The sequence below is a fragment of the Plectropomus leopardus genome, chromosome 7, assembly GCF_008729295.1.
Source record: "Plectropomus leopardus isolate mb chromosome 7, YSFRI_Pleo_2.0, whole genome shotgun sequence".
Lineage (NCBI taxonomy): Eukaryota > Metazoa > Chordata > Actinopteri > Perciformes > Serranidae > Plectropomus > Plectropomus leopardus.
The window spans coordinates 320,457-347,676 of NC_056469.1; the positions used below are offsets into that span (position 1 = coordinate 320,457).

At 42.6% G+C, this 27,220-nt stretch overlaps 1 protein-coding gene across 1 annotated transcript in view; it reads left to right on the forward strand.

Moving 5' to 3' along the window:
- The window catches only part of gask1a (golgi associated kinase 1A), a 35,251-nt gene extending 8,347 nt beyond the window's left edge, over window positions 1-26,904 (forward strand). The window contains exons 3-5 of the mRNA XM_042489140.1: window positions 13,254-13,376; window positions 24,516-24,619; window positions 26,143-26,904. Coding sequence (XP_042345074.1) covers window positions 13,254-13,376; window positions 24,516-24,619; window positions 26,143-26,347 — 432 coding nt within the window. The 3' untranslated portion in view covers window positions 26,348-26,904. The remainder of the gene's footprint in view (window positions 1-13,253; window positions 13,377-24,515; window positions 24,620-26,142) is intronic.
- The last annotated feature ends 316 nt before the right edge of the window (window positions 26,905-27,220 follow it).

The following is a 27,220-nucleotide window of genomic DNA, read 5'->3' on the forward strand; positions in this document are numbered from 1 at the left end:
TCATGTGAGCCCTGCCGTTACAGTAGTGCGTGGAAAGTCTCGTAAGCTTGCTAGCTTGTAAATTTGCATGAAATGAACTGATTTTGCTTCAAAAGTTTGCCCCTTTGGACACTCTCATGAGTGAGTAAGTAAGTAGATAAGAATGGTAATGTTATCAATCCTTGCCCTTTATTCTTTATAGTATCTTACTCTTTTGAATACTCTGCTAGGTATTGGTTTCTACTTGAGTGGAAACAGGTACCGACAGGAGTTTCATATTACTGTTACTGACCCGTGCTTTCATTTGGTCGATGAACTGCTGGAGAAGACGCATAGGTTGAATGAAAATTACCCCATGTCCAGTTTCAGACTATCTAACACACACACACACACACACACACACACACACACAAAGAACATTTTGTCATCTACTGTAATTTTATTGAGCCATGTAGCACCCAGTAATGTAATAATTTACTGAAAATGTAATAATGCTTGAAAATGTAATAAAATTTGTACTTAACTCAATCGAAAATGTAATAAAACCCAATAATGCAATAACTTGACCAATAATGTAATAAAATATTCTGACTGATATTGTAATAACATTTTTACCGATAATGTAATACCTTATTACATTATTGGAGATTTATTACATTTTCAGGTGGGTCTTTTTAAAAAAAAAAATGATAATGTAAAACTTGACAGATAATGTAATATAGAGGTCTATATTTTGTGTTTTGAGAATCTAAGACTGTTAAATACACTGACTTTGAAACAAGAGAATAACTATTGCTTCCCTAAACATACTTCACTCTCCACAGTTTTCCAACGAATCACTACCTCATGAAAACAACCACAAACCAACAAAACAAATTTAAGTAACACTTCATTTGACGAGGGTATGCATAAGTATTCATAACACCAACACATTATTTAAAATTTGACATAAATATATCCTCTCATAAATGGTTATTATATCACTTGGAATGACGGGGCGGCATGGCTCAGTGGGTAGAGTGGCCGTCTTGTAACCGTTGCTGGTTCGATCCTGGCCTGCAGAGCTCATGTTGAGGTGTCCCTGAGCAAGACACCGAACCCCTAACCGCTCCTCATGGGTCAACGTCGGTTAACGTCTTGCATGGCAGCTCTTCCGCCATCAGTGTGTGACTGGGTGAATGTGATGTATAATGTTAAGTGCTTTGGGTATCGTTTCAGGTATAGTAAAGCACTATATAAATACGGACCATTTACCATCTTCCTCTAGCCTATGTCAAGTGATAGTGGTCAGCTGACATACCGTGAGATTTACCTCTATAAGTACAGGTTTAATAAAAATGTCAGCATAAAAATGACAAAACATAATGACAACTGACTTGGTTATTTTTTAACTTTTGGGGTTTATATATATATACGATTTACAGTCACTATATTGTATAAATGATGCTTTTGATGTATTAATTCATCTTGGACGCCGGCATCCTGGCCACTAGAGGGCCTGCAAGGGAGAACACGATCAGGGTCTCTTTCAGGTGGTGTCTAGCCAAGAGAGACATTTCTCCCTTTATGTGACCACTTGGTAAGTGAGTATGCAATGTCTCAGCATCAATACCTTCAGATTTTTGTGATAACATTTGATAATAGTTGGGTAATGGTAGGTTTTAGACATTTTAGTGAAATAAAATTGAAAAATTATAAATTTTATTGACCATGTGACTGTATATTAGCCTAGTTCTTGATGCCAACTTCTTGACACTTTAGCCAAGGCTTGGCTACTTCTATAAATAGCTTAAGACAGGGGTTCCCAACCTTTTTGTCACTGTGGTCTGTTCACAGGTGGTTCACAGGTGCACAGACCACAAGTTTTATTAATTAATTTATTTTTTCAATCATTATTAATTTTCGAACTTTATAGGCCTAATGGGATAGGTTAGTTAGCCTATTGTTTCCCACAGGTTTTTTAGGCATCTCTGGCAGTGGGTGTTGTCCGACCGGGGGGTTGGGTGGGGGGGTTCTTTTAGGGCTGCGCGGTATACACGGTATGACGGTAGAAACGATATAAATTTGGCCATGGTAGAGATTTGTGCTCTGCTGTCATACCGTCGATGACGTCATCGCACCTGCGTCTGTGTGAAAATGGCCGCAAGCGGAGAAGGAGGGGCTGGTAAAAAAAAAAACGGTGCTACATCCGTGATTTGGACGTGGTTCAGGTTTAAAAAGTCGGATGTTGAGCAGAAAAATGTCATCTGCAAGATGTGTGGAGTAACTGTGACTGCCAACAAAGCTAACACGAGCAATTTATTTTCCCATTTGAAATCAAAACGTGCCGAGTATGCAGAGAGCCAGAGCCTGCGCTCGGCTCAAACACCGGCTCAGTCTACGACAGGGGTCCCTAACTGACGGACCGCGGTCCGAGTCCGGACCCAGACGGCGTCCTATACGGACCCGGACCTATAACCAATAAATTATTAATAGATTTTATTTTTTTAAGGGACGCTTCTATTTTAACTGGCGCAACTTTTCTAGTCTTTCCAGCGCTGGTTTAGCTGATCAGGAAACACACAGACCAATTGCAGAGAAGCTGCGTGTGGAGGAGACTGTTGTTAATGGCGGAGTTTATTACAACAGAAACTAACGTGATGGTTAATGACATCGACACCAACCAGATGCACTTATAAAATTAAACAACTGTATAAGGAGACCTATTCGTAAAACAGGAGAATCTGTGTTTCTCTGTGAGAAACTTTCAGACCTTCTCACAGCAGAGTGAACAGGTGAGGGAGGAGAGGAGGGCAGACTGATCACTAATCAATCACTGATACCGTCGTCCTCTCGGACTGATTAAAAAATAAAAATGACAAAATTGGTGACAAACCAAACCTGGGTGTCCACACAAATAAAGTCTTTGTGTGAAACACTGCAGAGTGAAACATCGTGCTGTTTACAGACAGTCTGCTGTCATTAGTTTGACAGAGACAGAGAGGGTCGTGTCTAGAAGGGAACCCTAGACCTGCGAAAGATCGCGCGAGTTTGATTATTTTAGTAGAAATAACGAACACAAATCTCACGAGAGTTGTGCAAATAAAGTTACCTTCTAGACACGACCGAAAAAGGTGTGCAGCTCCAAAAATAGAAAATCATGTCGTGGTGTCGATGTTTTTAATGTGGCGGGCCCCATAAATAAAACACTATTCACTGATCCACAGAGAGTCACTGAAACACTGATCACTGACCTGCTGTGATGGAAAAAATACTCACATTCTTTACTTAGGTATTTTTTACAGATTTTTACAGGATTACAGAACCTTTTCACTGTTTTTGCCATTTGCCTTATAGAAAACCTCTCTTACTTGAAATACTGTTTACAATATCTACTTTATTTTTGTAAGAATTTTTGTACTTCTGAGGCACTATCCTTACTTCTGTTGTTCTTCTGCACAGGAAATGCTCAAAAAAATACATTATATCTTTGCTTTTTTTGTTGTTGTTGTTTTTTTAAATCAATTTAGTTTTGCTAAGGGACTACAAAACCCATTCAGAAACAATTCCATTATAAGTTTTACACCGTGACATTTATACCGCGATATATACCGTTACCGTGAAGAGATTCAATTTATACCGTGATATGAATTTTGGGTCATACCGCCCAGCCCTAGGTTCTTTGTTTATTTAATCATTAATTTTGCTCCGCTGAGACAAATAGGGAGACGAGGCTGTAGCGCCCCTTTTCCACCGAGCTCCAGTGCTTAAGTTGAACCACCACAGGGACGCCCGTCTATTCCGAACCCCCCCCATTCCGACACCCCGCTGCTCCGACGCACCGCCACTCCGAAACTCAGATATTGTTTTTGAAGTCGATCTTCCTACATCAAAAATATAGACCTATTAGTGATCAGCAGGTCGGCTTTTTTTTTTTTTTTTTAACAGCCGCCATAGGATTTGCACTGTATTCACAGTAGGCCTAAAGATGATGACACAATTTCATAAAAGATGAATTGGGTACCAAACAACCATGATGACTCTGTAAGGTCCAGTGCTGCTCAAAAACTATACCAGAATTCCACCTCAGATATATCTGAGCTGGAATTCTGGTCACCAAAGGAGGTAAGTCCATCACACACTCAGCAGGACCAGGATGTCCCTGAGTATCTGCATGTGCATATAGCTGTATGGTATAGGTCTGCAATTCAGTCATTCTGTTGTTTCAAATCCAGTGTAGGCTATATAACAGTCTTGGATTCTCAAAACACAAAATGTAGAACTCTATATTACATTATCTGTCAAGTTTTACATTATCATTTTTTTAAAAAAAAAGACCCACTTTAAAATGTAATAAATCTCCAATAATGTAATAAGGTATTACATTATCGGTAAAAATGTTATTACAATATCAGTCAGAATATTTTATTACATTTTTGGTCAAGTTATTGCATTATTGGGTTTTATTACATTTTCGATTGAGTTAAGTGCAAATGTACATTTTCAGGCATTATTACATTTTCAGTAAATTATCACATTATTGGGTGCTACAACCCGTGCTTTCATTTGGTCAATGAACTGCTGGAGAAGACACAAAGGTTGAATTAAAATAACCCATATCTAGTTTCAGACTCTCTCTCTCTCACACACACACACACACACACAGAACATTTTGTCATCTACTGTAATTTTATTGCTCTTTACGGGATCTTTTGCACATCTGTTCTTCCTGGAAGAAGGATCCCTCCTCAGTCGCTCTGCTTGAGGTCTGTACCATTTTTATCAGGCTGTGAGCTGGCTCATATGGGGTCAGTATTTCTGATATGTAGCTTGGGGCCAGACCCAAACTGGCTTTAAAAACAATAAGAAAAATCTTAAAATCAATTCTAAAATAGAGGAAGGAAGGAAGTGAGGATCAGGGTGATGTGATGTTGTCTTTTAAAACCTGTGAGAAACCGAGCTATTGCACTCTACCCTAGTTGAAGACGGGAGTGTGACGTTTAATTAATACTGGAGAGGAGGGAGTCACAGTAATCTAGTCTGAAGGAAGCAGGACTGAACAACATGGGACACATGGGTGAATCAAATGTTTCTCCAAGGTTTCTGGCAGTGGGCTTCAGATTTGTGGAGAGGGGGCCAAGGGCATCACAATGTAGTTGGCAGGGTTTGGGGAGTTGTTGAGATGCAGGTGATTTTGAGTCATTCGACAGTTGACATTGTTAAGGCAGTCTAAGACAGCAGCTAGGCTACTCAGGTCATCTGGTCTCAGGGGGAGGTATATCTGTGTAGCAATGACAAGAATGAGAAGAATTTTGATCATGGATTATTTTGCTGAGTGGGAGCATATAAGTAGAAAATAAAATTGGACCTAAAATTGAGCCTTGTGGCACACCACAGGTAAGTAGAGGCGAGTAGTAGAGGAGGAGTGATTACTTATGATTACCAAGTAGGTTCTAAAAGGTGAAAGTAAAACTAACCAAGTGCAGTATGTTTCCAACCCAAGTGTCGAGGCAATTGATCAAAATAGCGTGGTCTACTGTTTTAAAGGTTGCACTTAGAAGAATTAAAATTGCAGTCCCCCCAGCTAAAAGAATATCGTTAGTAACCCTGAGAAGTGCAGTTTCAGTGCTATGTAAAGCTCTAAAACCAGATGGAAACTTCCTCAAATATTTTGACATATAAAAGCTAAAACTTGGTTAGAAATCACTTTTTCTAAAACTTCTGATAAAAGCAGAATAAACTGGCCCAAAATTGCTAAGAACAGAGGGGTCGAGGTTTGGGTTTATTTAAGAAGGTTAGACCTAATCATGTTTAACAGTAGATGGGGAAATACCCTCTGCTAGGGAGCTATTTGATTGATAAAATACTGGGCCCAACTGTGTTAAAACCTGTTAAAGAAATTTTGTGGGAATAAAATCAAGGCTGCACGTGGTTGGTTTCATTTCGGAAATTTCTGAAATAACTAAAAATATCCCTACTGGCATGCAAAAACGGTCTGGAGGGGTGATTTGTTGCTTTGTAACCATAATCTTGCTTCTAAAAAACTGTAAAAACTTTTCACACATTTCTGTAGAGGCATCAATACAATTCTTTAACTGCCTTTTGATAATTCTTCATTGAGTCTTTCCAAATGTCAGAAAATATAAACTTCCTTTTCCATTTATGCTTGATTTTCCTATAGTCTCTCTTTAATTTATATGTGGATTCATTTAACAGAATTTTTACATTTGGATGGGAAAACAGAGTCTAGGACAGTCTGACAGGTGTGGTTAAAAAGGGAGACCAGCTCCTCCAAGTTAAAATTTGGATTAAAAACAGTTAAAGAAGCAGCATTTTAAAAGATTGGAAAATTTGCTGAATTTGCTTAAATGTGCTCGGATTAAAATGACATTGGTTAAAACCAAACTGAATAAAACTGCCTTGTGATCAGACACAAAGATATCCGTAGTCATAAAAGTGTTGGGGCTGAGACTAGTGAATAAAACTAAGTAAAGAGTGTGACATCTATAATGTGTGGGTTCGTGAATTGCCTGAGTGGGGTTATAAGACTCCAGTGTATCTATAAAATCAGTGGTTAAATTCTAAAAACATCGTTTGGCCTGGGTGGTTCGTAGATTATTAAATTTAATACAGGATCTGTAGTATTTACTATAAAAAGAACTATCTAAAACAGGGGTACATTTAAAACACCATCCATCCCATCCATGTATTGTCTGCCACTTATCCGGGGTCTGGTCGCAGGGGCAGTAGTCTAAGCAGGGAAGCCCAGACTTTCTCCCCCGCCACTTCGTCCAGCTCTTCCCGGGGGATCCCGAGGCATTCCCAGGCCAGCTGGGGGACATAGTCTCTCCAGCGTGTCCTGGGTCTTCCCAGAGGCCTCCTAATGGTGGGACGTGCCCTGAACACCTCACCAGGGAGGCATCCTGGAGACATCCTAATTAAATGCCCGAGCCACCTCAACTGGCTCTTCTTCAACGTGGAGGAGCAGCAGCTCTACTCCGAGCTCCTCCCAGATGACTGAGCTTCTCAACCTATCTCTAAGGGAGAGCCCAGCCACCCTACAGAGGAAGCTCATTTCAGCCGCTTGTACTTCCGATCTTGTTCTTTTGGTCACTACCCAAAGCTCGTCACCATAGGTTATGGTAGGAACGAAGATCGACCGGTAAATCAAGAGCTTTGCCTTTTCGGCTCAGCTCCCTCTTCACCACGACAGATCGGTGCAGCGTCCGCATTACTGCAGACGCTGCACCGATCAGCCTGTTGATCTCCCGCTCCATGCGTCCCTCACTTGTGAACAAGACCCAGAGGTACTTAAACTCCTCCACTTGGGGCAGGATCTCCTCCCCGATCTAGAGAGGACACTCCACCCTTTTCCAGCAGAGAACCATGGCCCTAGAAATTCTGTCCATAAAAGTTATGAACAGAATCGGTGACAAAGGGCAGCCCTGGCAGAGTCGAACCCTCACTGGAAACGAGTCCACCTTACTGCCGGCAATGTGGACCAATCTCCGGCACCGGTTGTACAGGGAATGGACGGCCCGTATCAGTTAAGAGCATGGGGTGGGGGGAGGCCCGAGATCCATGAGAATTTCTTCCAGTGTCCGCTGGCGAAACTGGCCACTTGACCCTCTCCGTTTTTTGGGGGGGGCATTTTATGCCGATATTGAATTGATGTAGCTTCGTTGCTGTAGTTTTGAATCACCTCCATACAGATCACTATGCTCTCTGATCCCAGCGACACCAATTCATGTTTTGATCTACTGTCTTTTGACCTACAACTACAAATCCCAGCAGTCTCAAAATTACACACAGGGAGCGTGAGAGTGCCCCCTTGAGCCAGCCGCCAAAAATACACTTTGACGTATATATATGTCAATGGCACTCAAGCGTTGGCTTTTGAATGACGTATATATACGTCAATGGCACTCAAGGAATTAAAAAGAGGGACCACCACCCCAGTCTACTAGTCCAGAAGCACTGCCCCCGATGTCCACACAATGCTGCAGAGACTTGTCAACCATGACAGCCCCACAACATCCAGAGCCTTAAGGAACGCTGGGCGGATCTCATCCTCCCGGGGCCCTGCCACCGAGGATCTTTTTGACCACCTCAGCAACCTCAGCCCCAGGGATGGGAGAGCCCACTCCCAAGACCCCAGGCCCTGCTTCCTCACCAGAAGGCCTGTGGGATTGAGGAGGTCTTCGAGAAATTCCTTCCACCGATCCACAACGTCCCGAGTCGAGGTCAGCAGCGCACCGTTCCCACCACACACAGTGTTGACAGAGCACTGCTTTCCCCTCCTGAGATGCCGTATGGTGGTCCAGAACCTCTTCAAAGTCGACCTGAAATCGTTCTCCATGGCCTCACCTAACTCCTCCCATGCCTGGGTTTTTGCCTCGGTGACCGCCGTAGCTGCACTCCGTTTGGCCTGCCAGTACTTGTCTGCTCCCTCCGGAGTCCCACAGGCCAAGAAGGCCCAGTAGGACTCCTTCAGCTTGATGGCATCCCTCACCACCAGTGTCCACCAACGGTTTCGGGTGATGCTGCTACGACAGGCACCGACCACCTTACGGCCACAGCACCGACCGGCCACCTCAACAACGGCGGCACAGAACATGGCCCACTCGGACTCAATATCCCCCGCCTCCCCCGGGACATGGTCGAATCTGTCCTGGAGGTGGGAGTTGAAGCTCCTTCTGACAAAAGACTCTGCCAGACATTCCCAGCAGACCCTCACAATGTGTTTGGGTCTGCCAGGTCTGACCGGCGTCCTCCCTCACCATCGAAGTCAACTCCAACCTGGTGATGATCGGTTGACAGCTCCGCCCCCCCTTCATCCGAGTGTCCAAGACATGCGGCCGCAAGTCCAATGACACAACTACAAAGTTGATCATGGAACTGCGGCCTAGGGTGTCCTGAAGCCAAGTGCACATATGGCAACCCTTATGCTTGAACATGGTGTTTGTTATGGACAATCTGTGGCAAGCATAGAAGTCCAATAACAAAACACCACTCAGGTTCAGATCAGGGGGGCCATTTCTCCCGATCATGCCCCTCCAGGTCTCACTGTCGCTTCCACAACCCTAGAGCTAGCTTCTGCAGCCGAGGATCGGCTAGAGTTCTGAAAGTTCATTGGATTTATACAGTTTCTATAGGGTGAGGTACAAGTTGATGGAGGATATTATAGTGAATCAGTCTATACCAGGTATCAACAATGAGTGAGTTCTACCTAACCAGAGCTGTTCATCCATTGTTTTGTTGAACTCTGATTTAACTCTCACTCTAGATATATGCAAACTTGGCTCTGTGCCCTCATTTAGAGATTTTAGAAATACATTTTTACCACATCAGTAGATACAGGTTAAGTCATTCCAGGCCCCTCGAACATGAATGTTTGTCTTGCTGTATGTATCAGCCCTGTGATAGTAGATAAATGAAGAAATAATAGTCCCACAGAGAATGTGTCACAAATTTAAGAAAAGATAGTGAGACATTTTGCCAATCTAAAATGAGTTTACAATAAGACAGGACAAAAACACACAAAAAGGGGTCATTTGAGCCTGGAGTGCTTCTCTCTGAAGGCATTGTTATTCAAGACATCTTGGCTGCTTGCATTGACTTCAGCTAAGTGTATGAATTAGCCACCCTATCAGTGCACCCCAAATTGCTTGCTGTGACGTGTTGAGTATAGAGGGGCTTCTTTCAGTCCAGATCCCTCCTTTGTTTCCAAGAACCTAAGATGCTCTTTCAGGTAGAGAGTTATACAGTTAGATGCTTTTTGGTGTCCACTCCATGAGGGGGACAGGGAGGAAAAATTACATTTGCTCTGCCCAGTTTGTGTGTTAGTGTGTTATGTTGAATGCACGGCCCCATCAGACACACTGAACAGTTAATGTGTTTTGGTGATGGTGTGGCTGGAAAAGCCCTAGCTAAAAAACGCCTGGTAAGATAATAATAATAATACTTTTTATTTAGAAAGGGCTTTTCATACACTCAAAGGCAATGTACAATAGCTAGAGAATTTCAAACACACACAAAAAAAAGAAAACATAGCAACATAGCACAAGCGTATCAATAAAATGATTCAATAAGCAAACAGCATTTCAACAGCATATAAAACACACATCACAGTCACAGTTTAAAAGTTTGTTAAAAAGATGAGTCTTGAGCAGTGATTTGAACATGGATGGGTCAGTACAATCTTGAATTTGTTTCGGGAGTGAGCTCCAGGGGGAGGGAGGGGGCAGCAATGGAGAAGGCTCTGTCCCCCCAGGTTCAGTGCTTGGTTCTGAGTGGTAGAGAGAGGAGGTTGGCGTCAGAAGAGCGAAGGCTGCAATTCTCTATATTGAGGGTGAAGTTTTGGGGGGAGTTGGGGCCGATGAGGATGATGTCATTTTTATTGTAGTTCAAAGAGAGGATTATTTTGCATCCGAGTTTTTATTTTATTTTGAGGAAGTTGGTGAGTGTGGAGTGGGTTTCAGTGGTGATAGAGTTGGTGGAGATGTAGAGATTGACATCGCCAGCATAGCAGTGGAAATGAAGACCATGACAACGGATTTTGTTACCAAGGGTGAGCAGGTAGATGATGAAAAGGAGGGGACAGAGCACCGAACCCTGTGGGACACCTTGAGGCAGAGGAGCAATGGAGTAGGAGCAGTTGTTGATGTTGATGAATTGTTTTCTGTTGGTAAGGTAGGATCTTAGCCAGGAGAAAGCAGTGCTGGAGATGTTTAGATAATGTTGACGGTAGAGAAGAACAGTATGGTTGATGGTGTTGAAGGCTGCAGTGAGGTCCAGGGGGATGAGGATGTTGAGATGGTCGGAGTCTGAAGAGAGGAGGAGGTTGTTGCCGACTTTAAGAAGAGCTGTTTCTGTGCTGTACTGGTAATGGAAGCCAGCCTGGAAAGGTTCATAGAGGGAGTTATGGGTGAGATGAGACTTGATTTGGGAGGTAACAGCTCTTTTGAATACTTTTGTCAGAAAGGGGAGGTTGGAGATGGGCTGGAAGTTTGACATGTCGTCAGAGTCCAGGTTTTTTGTAGAATCTAGAATCTAGAAATGTAGAATGTAGAATCTTTCAAGTTGGCGTTTGCGGGATTTCATTACATGGATCATGGATCTTGGGAGTGTACCAAGGGGCAGAGTGAGTGAAGGAGACAGTTTTGATTTTGATGGGAGCCAGTTAATCCAGACAGGAGGAGAGTGTGTTATTGTATTAGGTAACAAGTTCTGTAGGATTGTCAGACAGGGAGGAGGGGAGGCAGAGATGTGACGTGAGATAGAGGCTGAGAGCAGAGGGGGAGTTTATACTGAGATTTCTGAAGGAGATTGTCCGTTTTTGTTTAGTAGTGGGAATGGGGATGTCATTGTCCATAGTTATTGCCAGGTGGTCGGAGATATGGAGGTTGAGATTTGACAGTTGATGGATTGTAAATGCCAGTGGAGCAAACCAACTCCAGAATATGACCATGGCTGTGTGTGGGGAAGTTGATGTGCTGTGTGAAATTGAAACAGTTAAGAAGATTCAGGAAGTCGTCGGCAGATTTGCAGTGTGTATTGTCAATATGGAAGTTAAAATCACTGAGGAGTATGGAAGATGGGTCAGAAAGTGTGGGAAATCAGTGAAAAAGGAGGGGTTTGATTTGGGCAGGGGATAAATAATAGCAGTGACCAGAGGGGTGGGACCAGGGAGTTTAAAAACAATGTGTTCAAATGAATTGACTGCAGAGATGGAAATTATGTTGGTTGTCCATCCTATACACAGCAGCGACACCACCACCCTGCCCATTTAGGATAGGGTTTGTCGATTTATGTAAATCCTGTGGATGTGGTCTGGTTTAGTGAGAAATAGTCTAAGGGTTTGTGCCAGGTTTCAGTGAGACAGAGGAAGTCCAGGTTGGTGTCCGTTATGAAGTCGTCAAGAATGGGGCCTTTGTTATTGAGAGAGCCAGTGTTGAGGTGAGCCAGCTTCAAGTGGTGATGTGATCTGGATGAGTTTGAAGAATGAGGAGGAGGCAGTGACAGACGGGGAATGATTGACAGATTTGTGCTATTTTTTATATCTATGATGGTCTCTATTGGAAATGTGGGTGGTGAATGGGGTAGTGATAGATGGGGCCATGGGGGGGAGCTGATGTACACAGAGAGTGCTGAGTTGATGGAGGTGCGGACTGCTGAATGGCAGGAGGGGCTAGTGAGGGAAACTGTGACGTCAGATGTAGATAGTCAGTGACGTGGGGTGTGTTGTACGGTGAGCTGAAAGTTTGTGGTGAGCAACTGAGAGCCGGTTTTATTGGCTCTCTGCCCAGTTTGGTTGCTTACCACCATGGCTTAGTTGGCTAGTGCAACCTCCTTCTCCATTTTGGCTGCCTAGGTTATAAAGAAGTAGGCAGGCTACAGCTTCTAACCTTTAGCTAGTCAGGATCAGTGAAGTTAAGTTGATGTTATGTCCCAACAGGGCGTTAATTCATTGGGCGCCACCCACTGAGTCTAATTGAGGGCAGACCTGTGTGAGATAAAATAAAGGTTACAATAAGGTAACCCAAGTTCTACTGGCATAGTTAAAACCCTGTACCTCGTTTCCATGTTGCTCCTATGCCACTTGCTGAAGAGGGTGAAGGATGGCACACAGCTTTATGTATTGTCTTATATACTATGGGTTCCACACGTATTCCTGTAGGCACGTCCTTATTTGCTGGCTACATTCATGCAAATCTCAGTGGGCAAAAGCGTGCTTGTGATTGGAGGATTATTACCTATAGAGTCCAGTGGAGGGATCTGGCAAGGCTATTAGAACTAGAGCTATAATATCATATCATCTTTGTTTTGTTCCTTGGTTCTCAGGTTCGTACTGCAGCTGTCTAACCATATTAGAAGTGCGCTTGGGCAGGCCACAGCCTCTGGAGGTATTAAAATGAATCAGTTTGGAGTGCCCATGGGATATCTTCCTTGCTTTGCTACACCACATGACCCCAAGTGCTTTGTATTTCACCCAGCTTACTAACAACGCAAGTAGTTTCACTAATGTTTGCAATTTTACCAAGGAGAGCATCTTGTCTTCGACTGATGTTAAGTCCTTCGGATTCTTCTGATAATATTAACTGAAAATATAAATTCAATCTTTCGCTCAGAAAACAATCATCGTGATGCATACAGTCCTAACAATCCGAATGTAGGGTTTACCGCAGCCTGTATGCAGCAAAACTTTGTGTCAGTGGCATCAGCAAGAGCAGATACCAGCTTTTCCTCACACTGTAAAAACTAATGACCTATTGTGTGTTTGTCTGTTGGTGCAGATAAATGACCGCCTGGACAGATGCTGCTGTGGTTTCACACCTGATCCAACAGAACTCTGTGTGGTAAACCTGCTGCACACTAAGTGTGGCAACATCGAGGACCTGCGGCTAGTTCACATCCTGGTATGTATAATTTAAACTTTACAGACAGTTAACTTTGATTTTTTTTATGCCATGATTAAAATGCTTTATGTCCTGAAACATTAAAAAGCCTTTGGCTGTTATTTGTAGTAACAGTACAAGGACTACTGAATTCTTTTCAGTCAAGGGACAGTTCACTGCTGTTTGCTTTAATTGCTGTGTTGGTAAAAATAAGAAATATACTACCTTTTCTCCTGCATGGTGACACTGGTACCTTCAGTCATCCCTGCTGAGATCACAGCTTTGTTTGGCGATGATGACAACATCTCACCACTTTATAACAGTGTTTCTGCAGTCCAGCGCTGACATCTCCGCCAGGACCTCCCACTGGTGATGACAGTTTTTAGTGTCAGGATACCCCTGAACATTTCTACCCAAGCTGGCAAGTCCTGTTTGTCATTATCTGGTGTGCCCTGCTTGCACAACTTTTTTCTCACCCCCCCTTGCAGACATCTGGCAGTGTGTCGAGGCGCTCTGGCAGCAGCCACTGAAAGACCAGAGTCCCAAATGGTGGATTATCTGAGGGTACAGAATAGCACAGAGAAGTTTAATCCAGTGTGCCCCCCCTTGACAGCCTAGTGGCCCACCCACTTTCGCAGTCAGCTGGTTGGTTGGGGTGCAGGGAATCTCTAACCATGGCTGCTGTGTGACGAGTATTTTGACTAGATATTTTTGTTCTGCAACTGCTGTTAGAAATGTGTTGAGCATTTGCCGGTTTTCTCCACAGTTAAATTCCCCCCTCTGTCACTGGATCAGGATGACTTTATGGACTACAGCATAGTCATATTCATATTCTGATTCAAGGTGTTGCTGCAGCGGGCAGTGGGATGTCTGCAACAGGCTCTTGCCATGTGTGGCTGAAACTGACTTCTGGTAAAAGTAATGTGGGGTCAGCAATCAGCTGGAGGAAAGAGATGGCAGTCCTGTTGGCTGCTTGCTCATCGTCGACGAAGCATGGTAACAGGCCAAGAGTAAAAGAAAGACAGTGGTGTGCAGTTCTGGCAACCCCTATTTTCCTCACTGCCTCTTCGTAGGCACCCCATCAATGCCAGCCCCTCCCCCATGTCAAGGTAAATGGCGACATTGTTGTAATGTGTTGGTGTTGATGTTCATGTTGGTGATGTGATGAAATGTTTTTTATTGAAACAAATTACATACCTCAAGAGCATTTTCCTCTATGTCCTTCATGATGGTTTCATCATCACTGAATGTAGTTCACAAGACCGATTTCCAATAAAGCCTCAGGACTGTACTTGCAAACACACACCCTGCCCCAGCTCCAGGAGAAAGAGGGCAGAGGAATAATGCTAGTGTAACCACTGTGAGTCGGTGGCTTCATAGTGCTGTGTCCATTATAAATGCTATGCATTGTGTAATGGTTTAATATAATTCACACAATACCATATGACGGCTCTGTGTACACGCATGTCTGACTCTCCCCCACTGATCTAAAAAAAAAAAAAACAGTAGGGATTGAATGCAATGACACAATATCAGCTGCTGCATCATTTATGGGAAAGCCAGGGGCGATGCATTCATAGACAGCTCGGCCCTTTTCATGCTGGTCCACCAAGGGCCTGGTTGTCGTGAGCACCAAGGCGGGGTATCACAGTTTTTTTGCAGATGCATGTCAAGGTGGCTACGAAACACAGGGAATTCCAGTTCCTGCTCTTCCCTGCACAAAAGAGAGAGTTCACCTGTCGGTCTTTTCAGGCCATCACCTGCCATTGCCACTTAATCTGGTCACAAGCCCAAGCTGTGCTCCTCTGCTCAGGTGAAAGCTACTCTGTCTCCACCAATCCTCACCATATCAAAGCCCAGGTCTACCAGGCTGGTCAGAGGGTGTTCCTCTAAGTGTAAAGTTCAGGTAGTTGGCTCTCAGATTCATAGGCCCCTTAGAAATCCAGAAGGTCATCAGTCCAACGGCACTGAAATTAAAGCTCTCCATGTATATTCAGCCCTATGTTCCACATCTCCAGGGTGAAGCCAGTTCCTTTAATTAATCCTCTCTCCCCAAATAAAGGGGAGATTAGATATCGGTCTATAATTAGCTAAAATCTCAGGATCGAGAGTGGCAGCTACAGCTACTTTAAAGGACTGTGGTACATAGCCCATTCATAAAAACGCATTGATTATATCTAATAAAGAAGTGTTTAATAAGGGTAAAGCTTCCTTAAGTAGCCTAGTTGAGATGGGGTCTAGCAGACATGTTGATGGTTTAGATGCAGAAATCAAAGTAGAGAGTCGGCAAAGGTCAATGGGGGAAAAATGGTCCAAGTAAATTCTAGACCTTGCCGCCATATCCAAGCTACCTGAGTCTGGGGTCATGTCAGTTAAGGGCTAGAACTGATGGATTTTATCTCTAATAGTTATCATTTATCATTAAAGAAAGTCATAAAGTCGTCGCTGCTTAGGGCCAAAGGAATACAGGGCTCTACAGAGCTGTGACTCTGAGTCAGTGTGGCTACAGTGTTGAAAAGAAACCTGGGGTTGTTTTTATTTTCCTCAATTAATGATGAATAATAGTTTGCTCTGGCATGGCAGAGGGCCTTCTTATACATTTTAAGACTATCCAGCCAGACTAAACGGGACTCTTTTCTTTCAAATTTTCGCAATGTTTGTTCCAGTTTGCAGATCTGGGGGTTAAACTATGAGGCTAATTTTCTTTGTTTCATTCATTTCTTATTGAAAGGTGCAACAGAGTCGAGAGCTGATCGCAGTGAGCCAGTAGCACTATCAACGAGACAATCAATTTGAGAATGACTTAAGTTAGTAAGAGTATTCTCAGTCACTGTAAGACACAGTAATGATGTCAATACAGAAGGAATCAGTTTCTTAAACTTCGCCACTGCTGAATCAGATAGACATCTAGAATAGTAACTCTTGCTGAGAGGCTTGTAGTCGAGTAGTAAAAAATTAAAAGTTATTAAATATTGGTCTGACAGAGCAGGATTCTCTGGGAAGACTAATAAATCTTCAATTTAGATGCCATATGCTAGGACAAGATCAAGGATGTGATTGTAGCGATGAGTGGGTTTATTTACACACTGACTGAAGCCAATTGAATCCAAAAGCGTTGCGAAAGCAAAACTAAGGCTATCACTATTAATATCCTTGTGAATGTTAAAATCCCCTACGATAATTACTTTGTCTGATTTAAGCACTAAACTTGATATAAGCTCAGAGAATTCAGATAGAAATTCACAGTATGGGCCGGAGGTACACTATAACAAATAGATTTGGCTGTAAAGTTTTCCAGGATGGGTGAGAAAGACTTAGAAGGAAAAGGCTTTCAAATGAACTATAGTTTAGCTTAGCTTTAGGGTGAATTGCTAAGCTTGAATCAAAAATAGCAGCGACTCCCCCTCCTTGGCCAGTGTCGCACACAATGTGACTATTTATATGACCAGGAGGAGTGGATTCATTGGATACTTATCAGGACACAGCCAGGTCTTAGTGAGGCATAATAAATCAATATGATTATCCAATATTTAATCAGTGACTTAAAGAGCTTTGGTTGATAGGGATCTAATGTTTAAGAGTCCGCATTTAATTCTCCTGTTATAATGCTGTTTGACAGGAGATGTATTAATTTTTATGAGATTTTTTTGTACAACTCGTCTTTTATTTATTTTAGATTTAAACAAATGAAGTGGTCGGGGACAGACACCGTTTTTATAACATTTACATTATGGTTGTGTGACTGTGCTAGAGGAAGCTCAGAGAAGCATGTAAGACTGCGACTCTACACCCTGGTCCCAACTGGGACCATCCCAGTTGTCATGGCTTTGGGCTTCTAATAAACTCAGCCAGATTCCTAGAGAGAAGAGCAGCTCCATCCCTCCGGAGAAGACCAGGTTTCCCCAAAATAGTGCCAATTATTAACAAAGCCCAAACCATTTGCTGGACACCACCTCGACAACCAGCGGTTGAGTGATTACATGTGGCTAAACATGTTATCACTGGTCACATTGGGGAGGGGTCCAGAGAAAATTACGGTGTCCGATATCGTCTTTGTGTACTCACACACTGACTCTATGTTAATTTTAGTGACCTTTGGTAACCGGGTGTCATTGCCGCCGACATGAATAACAATCTTACTGTATTTACGTTTAGCCTTTGCAAGCAGCTTTAACTTTGACTCGACAACGCCCACTCTGGCCCCAGGGATACATTTGACTATGGCCGCTGGTGTCACTAACTTCACGTTTCGCAAAATAGAGCTACCAATGACCAGGGTTGTGTCCTCAACCGGTGTGTCACTGAGCAGGGAGTACTTATTTGAAACATGAAGAGGGGGTGGGAGGTGTACCGTGGGCTTCGGCTTACTATGCTTCACTCAGACAGTCACCCAGCCTCCCGGCTGCAAGGGGGTTGCCAGGGGACGGCTAGCAGAGGCTATGCTATGTCGGTCCGCACCGGCTACAGGGGGCTTGTTAGCTATTGCAGCTAGGGAGGGATTTTCCACGGTGCAGAGCCGCGCTTCCAGATCGCTAAGCCTCACCTCCAGCGCAGCAAATGAACTACACTTGTTACAAGTACCGCTGTCGGTAAAGGAGGCAGAGGAGTAACTAAACATCTGACACACTAAGCAGGAAGAAGAGGAGAAGCCATCGCTAACCAGAGCTAAAGCTAAAGTAGATAACGAGCTAACAGTGAGTGAGCAGCTGTGTGATTAAACAGGAAAAACCGCTGAGAGGAGACAGCAGTGAGTGTTTGTGTAAAACTTGAGTTTCAAGTAAGAAGCAGCCAAAGTAAAGAGCAAGTTAGAAGATTAGCTGTGAATCGCTCGTAGGAGCAGCACAGAGACGCTACCAGAGGCACAGACAGAGATACACCGGAAGTGAGGTATCACGCTTACCGCAGTACATCAGCACGTCCATCCACCGCATTATCCTGTCTGGCTCCAATGCAAAATTTGAATGCTGTCACTGATGCTGCTGTCATGACTTCTCCTTCTTTCAAAGTTTCCACTATTTTATAAACCAAATTACAATGTTTGTTTACAATAACTTCCATGCAAAAAACCCAGGTGTCACGTACATAAAATCAAATGACACTGAAGAAAAATCCCCTTAGTTGGTGTGTTTAGCCAACTTTAAAGAAAAGGCCCACCAAAAAAAATCAATTCAGTTAAGAGGAAGCAGTATATAGAAAATATTTCTTTCTGCCTGACATTGCTGTCAGACAGCACTTTATAATGGGAGCTGAAGCTGTTATCTAAAGAGCCATCAGACTTCATAAAACGTAATTTTACTTCATAGAAGCTGGTCTGCAGCAGCCTCTTTTAGTTCATGTTGAGGGTGAAGTCAAGTCAAGTCAAGTCAGTTTTATTTATATAGCCCATTATCACAAAACATGGTGTGCCTCAGAGGGCTTTACAGTGTACGACATCCCTCTGCCCTTAGACCCTCACATCACCCAAGGAAAAACTCCCCAAAAAGAACCCCTGTAACGGGGAAAAAAAAGGAAAGAAACCTCAGGAAGAGCGGTAGAGGATAGTGAGGGATCCCTCTTCCAGGACGGACAGACGAGCAATAGATGTCGTAAATAGCAAATGAAATACAATCGTGGAAAAAAAGGAAAGAGAGAGAGAGGGGGGGAGAGAGGAGGGGGGGGGGGGGGCACAGCAATAATAGAAACAGATGCATGTCATATTAGGTGTGGAATTAGTAATTGCTCTGTATGATGATGTTGATAGAGATGTCTCATGTATATGTTGAAAGGGAGGTGTCCAAAGGCAAGATCACAGCATCGGCGCAACCAGGACCAGACCACGATCAGGGCGAGCGGGGGGCACAGAATCAGTACAGCCACAGCACGAGCACAACCAAAGGCAGGGTCGCGGCATCAGCACAGCTATCACCACGGTCAGGCACAGTCAAGGTTACGGCCAGGATCCAGGGAAACAAGGAAACAAGGGAGCAGGAATGCTCCCGAGAGGCAACAGGATTAGCATAGTGCAGTTCAACAGACCCAGGCTCTGTAATCGCGAGCCCCAGGCAGTGAGAGTACCACATGGCTATCACAGAGCTAAGCTAAGCTTGCACATGGCAATGCAGTTTACAGACATGCATGATTTCTGATGGCGGCATTGAGAGAAGGAAAGGAGTTCAGCGTATCAGAGGAAGTCCCCCGGCAGGTTAAACCTATGTCAGCCTAACTATGGGCTGGTCCAGGCAGCCTGAGCCAGCCCTAATTATAAGCTTTATCAAAGAGGAAGGTCTTAAGTCTACCCTTAAAAGTTGAAATGGTGTCTGCCTCCCTGACCGAAAATGGAAGATGGTTCCATAGGAGAGGAGCATGGTAACTGAAGGCTCTGGTTCCTAACCTACTTTTGGAAATTTTGGGAACCACAAGTAACCCTGCGTTTTCAGAGCGCAGTGATCTTGAGGGTTGGTAAGGAACTATGAGCTGTGACAGATAGGATGGAGCCTGACCATTTAGAGCTTTGTAAGTAAGGAGGAGGATTTTAAATTCAATCCTGGATTTCACAGGGAGCCAGTGCAGAGAAGCTAAAACAGGAGAAATATGGTCCCTTTTCTTGCTTCCCGTTAAAACACGAGCAGCAGCGTTCTGCACCAGTTGGAGAGACCTAAGAGATTTGTTGGGGCAACCAAATAATAGGGAATTACAGTAATCCAGCCTAGAAGTGACAAATGCATGTACTAATTTTTCAGCATCTGTTTGGGATAGGATATGTCTAATTTTTGCGATGTTACGCAAGTGAAAGAAAGCCGTCCTTGAAGTTTGTTTTATATGGGAGGCAAAGGATAAATCCTGGTCAAATAAAACTCCGAGGTTCCTTACAGTTGTGCTAGAGGCCAAGGTAATGCCATCTAGAGAAATTAAATTGTTGGAAAAGGAGCTTCTGAGGTGTTTAGGGCCAAGAATAATAACTTCAGTTTTGTCTGAATTCAACATCAGGAAATTACGGCTCATCCAGACTTTTACATCCTTAAGACATGTTTGAAGTCTAGATAGCTGATCAGTTTCATCTGGTTTCATAGATAGATATAATTGCGTATCATCAGCATAACAATGGAAATTTAAGGAATGTTTTCTAATTATGTTGCCTAAAGGAAGCATATATAAAGTGAAAAGGATTGGTCCAAGCACCGAACCTTGTGGCACTCCAAAGCAGACCTTTGTATGTGCGGAGGGTTGATCATTGATGTGAACAAATTGGGAACGATCTGATAAGTATGACTTAAACCAGGCTAGTGACGTTCCTTTAAGGCCAATTGAGGTTTCAAGTCTGTGCAGTAAGATTTGATGGTCAATGGTGTCAAATGCAGCACTGAGATCTAATAGGATTAAAACAGAGACCAGACCTGTGTCAGAAGCGATAAATAAGTCGTTATTAATTTTTACTAGTGCCGTCTCTATGCTATGATGAACTCTAAAGCCTGACTGAAAGTCCTCGAATAAACTGTTGTCTTGGAGAAAGTCACAGAGCTGATGAGCAACCACTCTCTCAAGGATTTTAGAAATAAAGGGGAGATTAGATATCGGTCTATAGTTAGCTAAAATCTCAGGATCGAGAGTGGGCTTCTTTAGAAGAGATTTAATGACAGCTACTTTAAAAGACTGGGGTACATAACCTGTTAAAAAAGACGCATTGATTATATCTAATAAAAAGTTGTCTAATAAAGGTAAAACTTCCTTAAGGAGCTTAGTTGGGATGGGGTCTAGCAGGCATGTTGATGGCTTAGATGCAGAAACCAAAGTATAGAGTTGATGATGGTCAATGGGGGAGAAATGGTCTAGATAAATTTCGGGCCTTGCTGCCATAATCAGGCTATCTGAGTTCGGGGTCAGGTCAGTTGAGGGTAAGAGGTGATGGATTTTATCTCGAATAGTTATGATTTTATTATTAAAGAAATTCATAAAGTTGTCACTGCTTAGGGCCGAAGGAATACAGGGCTCTATAGAGCTGTGACTCTGAGTCAACCTGGCTACAGTGTTGAAAAGAAACCTGGGATTGTTTTTGTTTTCCTCAATTAGTGATGAATAATAGTTTGCCCTGGCATGGCGGAGGGCCTTCTTATAGACTTTAAGACTATCCAGCCAGACTAAACGGGACTCTTCCAGTTTGGTCGAACGCCAATGTCTTTCAAATTTTCGCGATGTTTGTTTCAATTTGCGAATCTGGAGGTTAAACCATGGGGCTAATTTTTTTTGTTTCATTATTTTCTTCTTGAAGGGTGCAACAGTGTCGAGAGCTGATCGCAGTGAGCCAGTAGCATTATCGATGAGATAGTCAATTTGGGAATGACTTAAGTTAGTAGTAGTGTGCTCAGGAGTTGTAAGACATGGTAATGATGTCAAAGCAGAGGGAATTAGTTTCTTAAATTTAGCCACTGCTGAATCAGATAGACATCTAGAAGAGTAGCTCTTACTGAGAGGCTTGTAGTCAAGTAATAAAAAATTAAAAGTTATCAAATAATGGTCTGACAGAGCAGGAATCTCAGGAAAGACTAATAAATCTGCAATATCAATGCCGTATGCAAGGACTAAATCGAGGGTGTGATTGTAGCGGTGGGTGGGTTTATGTACACACTGACTGAAGCCTATTGAATCCAAAAGTGTGGAGAAAGCAGAACTAAGGCTATCACTATTAACATCCATGTGAATGTTAAAATCCCCTACGATAATAATTTTGTCTGATTTGAGCACTAAACTTGATATAAGCTCAGAGAACTCAGATAGAAATTCAGAGTATGGGCCGGGGGCGCGGTACACTATGACAAATAGAATTGGCTGTAAAGTTTTCCAGGATGGGTGAGAAAGACTAAGAAAAAGGCTTTCAAATGAATTATAGTTTAACTTGGCCTTAGTGTGAATTGCTAAGCTTGAATCAAAAATAGCAGCGACTCCCCCTCCTCGGCCAGTGTCCCGCGCAACGTGACTATTTATATGACCAGGAGGAGTGGATTCATTCAGGCTAACGTACTCTTCAGGACAAAGCCAGGTCTCAGTGAGGCATAATAAATCAATATGGTTATCCAATATTAAATCAGTGACTAAATGAGCCTTGGTTGATAAGGATCTAACGTTCAAAAGTCCGCATTTAATTCTCCTGTTATGATGCTGTATGACAGGAGATGAGTTAATTTTTATGAGATTTTCATGTACAACTCCCCTTTTGTTTATTTTAGTATTAAACAAATGAAGTGGTCGGGAGACAGACACTGTTTTTATAACATTTACATTATGGGTGTGTGACTGTGCTAGAGGAAGCTCAGAGAAGCATGTAAGACTGCGACTCTGAAACCTGGTCCCAACTCTGGTTTGTCATGGCTTTGGGCCTCTAATAAAATCGGCCAGATTCTTAGAGAGGAGAGCAGCTCCATCCAAAGTGGGATGGATGCCGTCCCTCCGGATAAGACCAGGTTTACCCCAAAAGGAGCACCAATTATTAACGAAGCCCACATCATTTGCTGGACACCACCATGACAACCAGCGGTTGAGTGCTGACATGCGGCTAAACATGTCATCACTGGTCACATTGGGGAGGGGTCCAGAGAAGATTACGGTGTCCGACATCGTCTTGGCGTACTCACACACCGACTCTATGTTAATTTTAGTGACCTCCGATTGACGTAACCGGGTGTCATTGCCGCCAACGTGAATAACAATCTTATTGTATTTACGTTTAGCCTTAGCCAGCAGCTTCAAATTTGACTCGACGTCGCCCGCTCTGGCCCCAGGGATACATTTGACTATGGCCGCTGGTGTCACTAACTTCACGTTTCGCAAAATAGAGCTACCAATGACCAGGGTTGTGTCCTCGGTCGGTGTGTGGTTGAGAGGGGCATACTTATTTGAAACGTGAAGGGTGGGTGGGTGGTGTACCGCGGGCTTCGGCTTACTATGCTTCGCTCGGACAGTCACCCAGCCTCCTGGCTGCACGGGGGCTGCCGGGGGACGGCTAGCAGAGGCTATGCTATGTCGGTCCGCACCGGCTACAGGGGGCTCGCTAGCTATCGCAGCTACAGAGGGATTATCCGCAATGCGGAGCCGCGCTTCCAGATCGCTAAGCCTCGCCTCCAGCGCAGCAAATAAACTACACTTGTTACAGGTACCACTATCACTGAAGGAGGCAGAGGAGTAACTAAACATCTGACACACTGAGCAGGAGAGAGCAGAAGAGGGAGAGGAGCAGAGAGAAGCCATCGCTAACCAGAGCTAATGCTAACGAAGCTAACCGGCTAACAGTGAGAGAGCGGCTGTGAATACACAGGAAAAACCGCTGAGAGGAGGAGACAGCTGTGAGTGATTAAGTAAAACTTATGTGAGTTTTCAGTCACAGATAGATAAGAGCAGCCGAAGTAAGGAACAAGTTAGAAGATTAGCTGAGGATCGCTCGTAGGAGCAGCTCAGAGACGCTACCAGAGACACAGACAAGATACACCGGAAGTGATGTAACACGCTTACCCGCAGTACGTCAGCATGTGTGTCCTGTCTGGCGGCCACACCAGAGTGTGCTGAAATGTATGCTATATTTGTATTCCAAATATAGCATACACACTTGTTTCTCAGACAATAAGCAAAACACAAACCTCGAACAGGTCAGAAATTCCTATATATACATATAGGTTTACAGATATACAGTATATGCTATATTTCTGTAAACCGTACAGTTACAGCTGATAATGACAACAGAAATGTTTGCAGATTTTACATATCTTTACAATCAAAATAAATTGTCAGTTGTCTATCCAGAGGTGCTTTTGTTATTAGTGCAACATCAAGATGAATCAATTTATTGTTATTGTACAACTTGGATAATACACAATCTGAACTGTTGTCAGTGAGAGCACTTTCTGTTCTCCATCAAACATGTGTCTTCTTCTTATGTGACTACAAAATGAGAAAACAAACTTTGTGTATTGACTGTGTACACATCTCTCCCATTTGGAAAAAGATAAGAGTTATTACAAAAATTAATTAATTCTTTAGAAATACCAGAAACTAAGCCATAGTTTTGCAGTTGTTTGCAGTGCACATATTTAAACTTGTGTGTGTGTGATTGTGTGTGTGTGTGTGCGTGTGCATGTGCGTGTGTGTGTGTGTGCACGCGCGCGCATGCGTGGATGTGCGTGTGTGTGTATTCAGGTAAGGAAGGCAGATCCATCCAAACTGGTGTTCATAGACAACGCTGGCAGACCACAGCAGTCCACCAACAACCTAAACTTCAGATTAGTTGAGGGCATCAATGAGTGAGTACAAAGCACCATTTTAAAGCAGGAGGACGCAAACCTGTCATTTTCTTTTTTATTTATTTATTTTTTTATTCTTCATTCCAACACAGATGCACAAACCATTACCTCACACAGAGTCAGAAACTCATTTGTCTGTCATTCAGGATTACTAAATTGCTTCCCAAAATGATCTGGAATATCTTAAGTCTGAATATTCAACTGATTGGACGTAGGATGTAACAATAATTGCAATATTTTCATCACTGAATAAAATCTAGCAAAATAAAACAGATGAATTGTTTTTATTTCCTGAGATGAAGAGTCACTCATTTCAAGTGCATTTTTTAGATTTCATATATTTTTTTGCATTCATAGATACTGATTCATAGCCTACATGATGGATGCAATCATTAACACAAAGCATTTCTGAGTCATGATAACTCCAGCTTACTCTTAAATACTCAAAGCAGACTGCATGTTCTTTGGATATACATTTGCCAACTAGTTATTTCATGCATCCAGTGTTCTGCAAATGAAAGTCAGGTTACTGGAAATTAAAGTATTTCCATGGAAAGAGAAAGGTAAAAGCTTTGGACATTAATAGATACCAGTAAGTCCAATATTCCTAAAATGCATATCAGTAACAAACATCCAATCACAGAGCTTAAAATTCAGTTGTACGGTCCACTAATGTGAAGCACATGCATAAGATTGTATGATGTAAAAACTCATAAAACATCCAGCATTTTAACCTTTTGAAACCTGGGTGGAAATCACTTTTCTTGTATGCATGTTCAGAAGCCTTTCAGAAGTGTTTAAACTTTTGAGCCCTGAACAAATTAGTGTGATTTATTTGAAAACAAGGAAAGGGAAATGAGCAACTTGCAAATTGCAAGATTTAGTAGGTTTAGATAGAAATAAAAAAGAAAAGTTATGGAAACGTTCAGAAAAATATAATAATTTGTAACACAATAATATGATTATCAAAATGAAACATTTTAAAATGAATTTACAAAAGTATTATCATTTATAAGCTCTTTTTTTCAGGTAATTTTCTTTTCTGGATTTTGTTTTTAAGCTGTTTGCTGATTTATTGATCATTTTTGGGTCATTTCTTCTTAAGTTGCTCATTGCCTTCCCCCCGTGCTTGTGAAAGAAATAAAGTCAGGGACGCTTTACACATTTGTCAGGTATCTGTGTAAAAACAACAATAAGCCTCTGGGGGCAATAGCCTATATTTTGGGGGCCCTGATGTATCCAGCTGATGTTTGAGCCAAACGTCCTCTTAGGTGTGCAGCTGATTGTTTACTGATCATTACAAAGAGACATCTGTGTATGAATGTACGTTTAAAAAAAATACATTAAAAAAAGTGCTACTTAGACTACAAACAGAAACTAGAACTCTTTGGATACCAAAATCTTGACCCATTGCCTATTGATTCTACATTCATATGCAGATATTTTTAAACGGAGATTGCACACTTGTAGTCTTCTTTGGGTTGAAGCTGTAACTCATCAAGCATACTGCTTTTTGTTGTCAGGTTTCCAGAGAGAGCAGTGTCAGTGCTCCAGTCGGGCTGTCTGGAGAGTCTTCTTCTACGCTCCCTTTACACCGACAGGGAATTCTGGGACAGCCAAGGTGGGGCCAGCGGCCTCAGGCCTCTCCTCCACACAGTTGAGCACAGAGGGAAGATTCTCCTCCAGCACATCAGAGACAAGAGACTCAAGCTAAAGAGGGACCTGTGACTGAGCTGATCTAATCACCCTGAAGCACATAATTTGGGATGATAAGCTGAATGCCAAAATGGCATTTTGTCAGTGTAATCAAACAAGGGTCATTCTGAGAGGAAAGAGGTTCTGAGTGAACAGGAGCTTTAAGAATTTAAATGGTTTAACGAATCTGGTAGGCACGCTTGGCTATCCTAAAATCACTCTATTGATGGTGTGATATTGTATTGTAAGTCCAACTGAAATCACAAAAGTCATCCCTTTACCAGACAGACATGTGAAAAGGGATTTTCAAACGTATTATTGATATCTTTAGAGTTAAAAAAAAAAAAGATAGGAAATGCTCCTTTAGCATTAAGACACAATGTAAATCTTAGCTGTTGGATAAAACTGACAGGCCAAGCACACACAGTGTACTGTTAACACAGCAAGGACTGAAATATGCAGATGTATACTATAAGATGCTAACTGGGCTGTGGCTGATTTATGAATGAACTATGGGGCCCACAGTTAATGTTTGCTAAAATTGGTGTGTCAGGCTGCTGTCACATTGTTGTACATTGTCAGCTACATACAGCGCGGATGATTACTGTTGTATACAAATATATTTTATATGAAATGGTTTCATTGAATATGTGTAAAGAATTCTAAGCTGACAAAAAACCAAAGCTATGACACATTAAAAAAATATGTATTATTCTTCCTCTTGGGTATAACTCTTACTTCAATAAGAGAACACAGGACTTTAACTGTCCACTGACGTGCTCAAGATTCAAAAATCATGTCTATTACAGAGACAGAAATTTGCCTTTGGCTGGGGGTTCAAACAACATGAAAAAGCCTTCAGACCCATGATACTCACATAAAATCACTTTTAACACCTTTAACAGA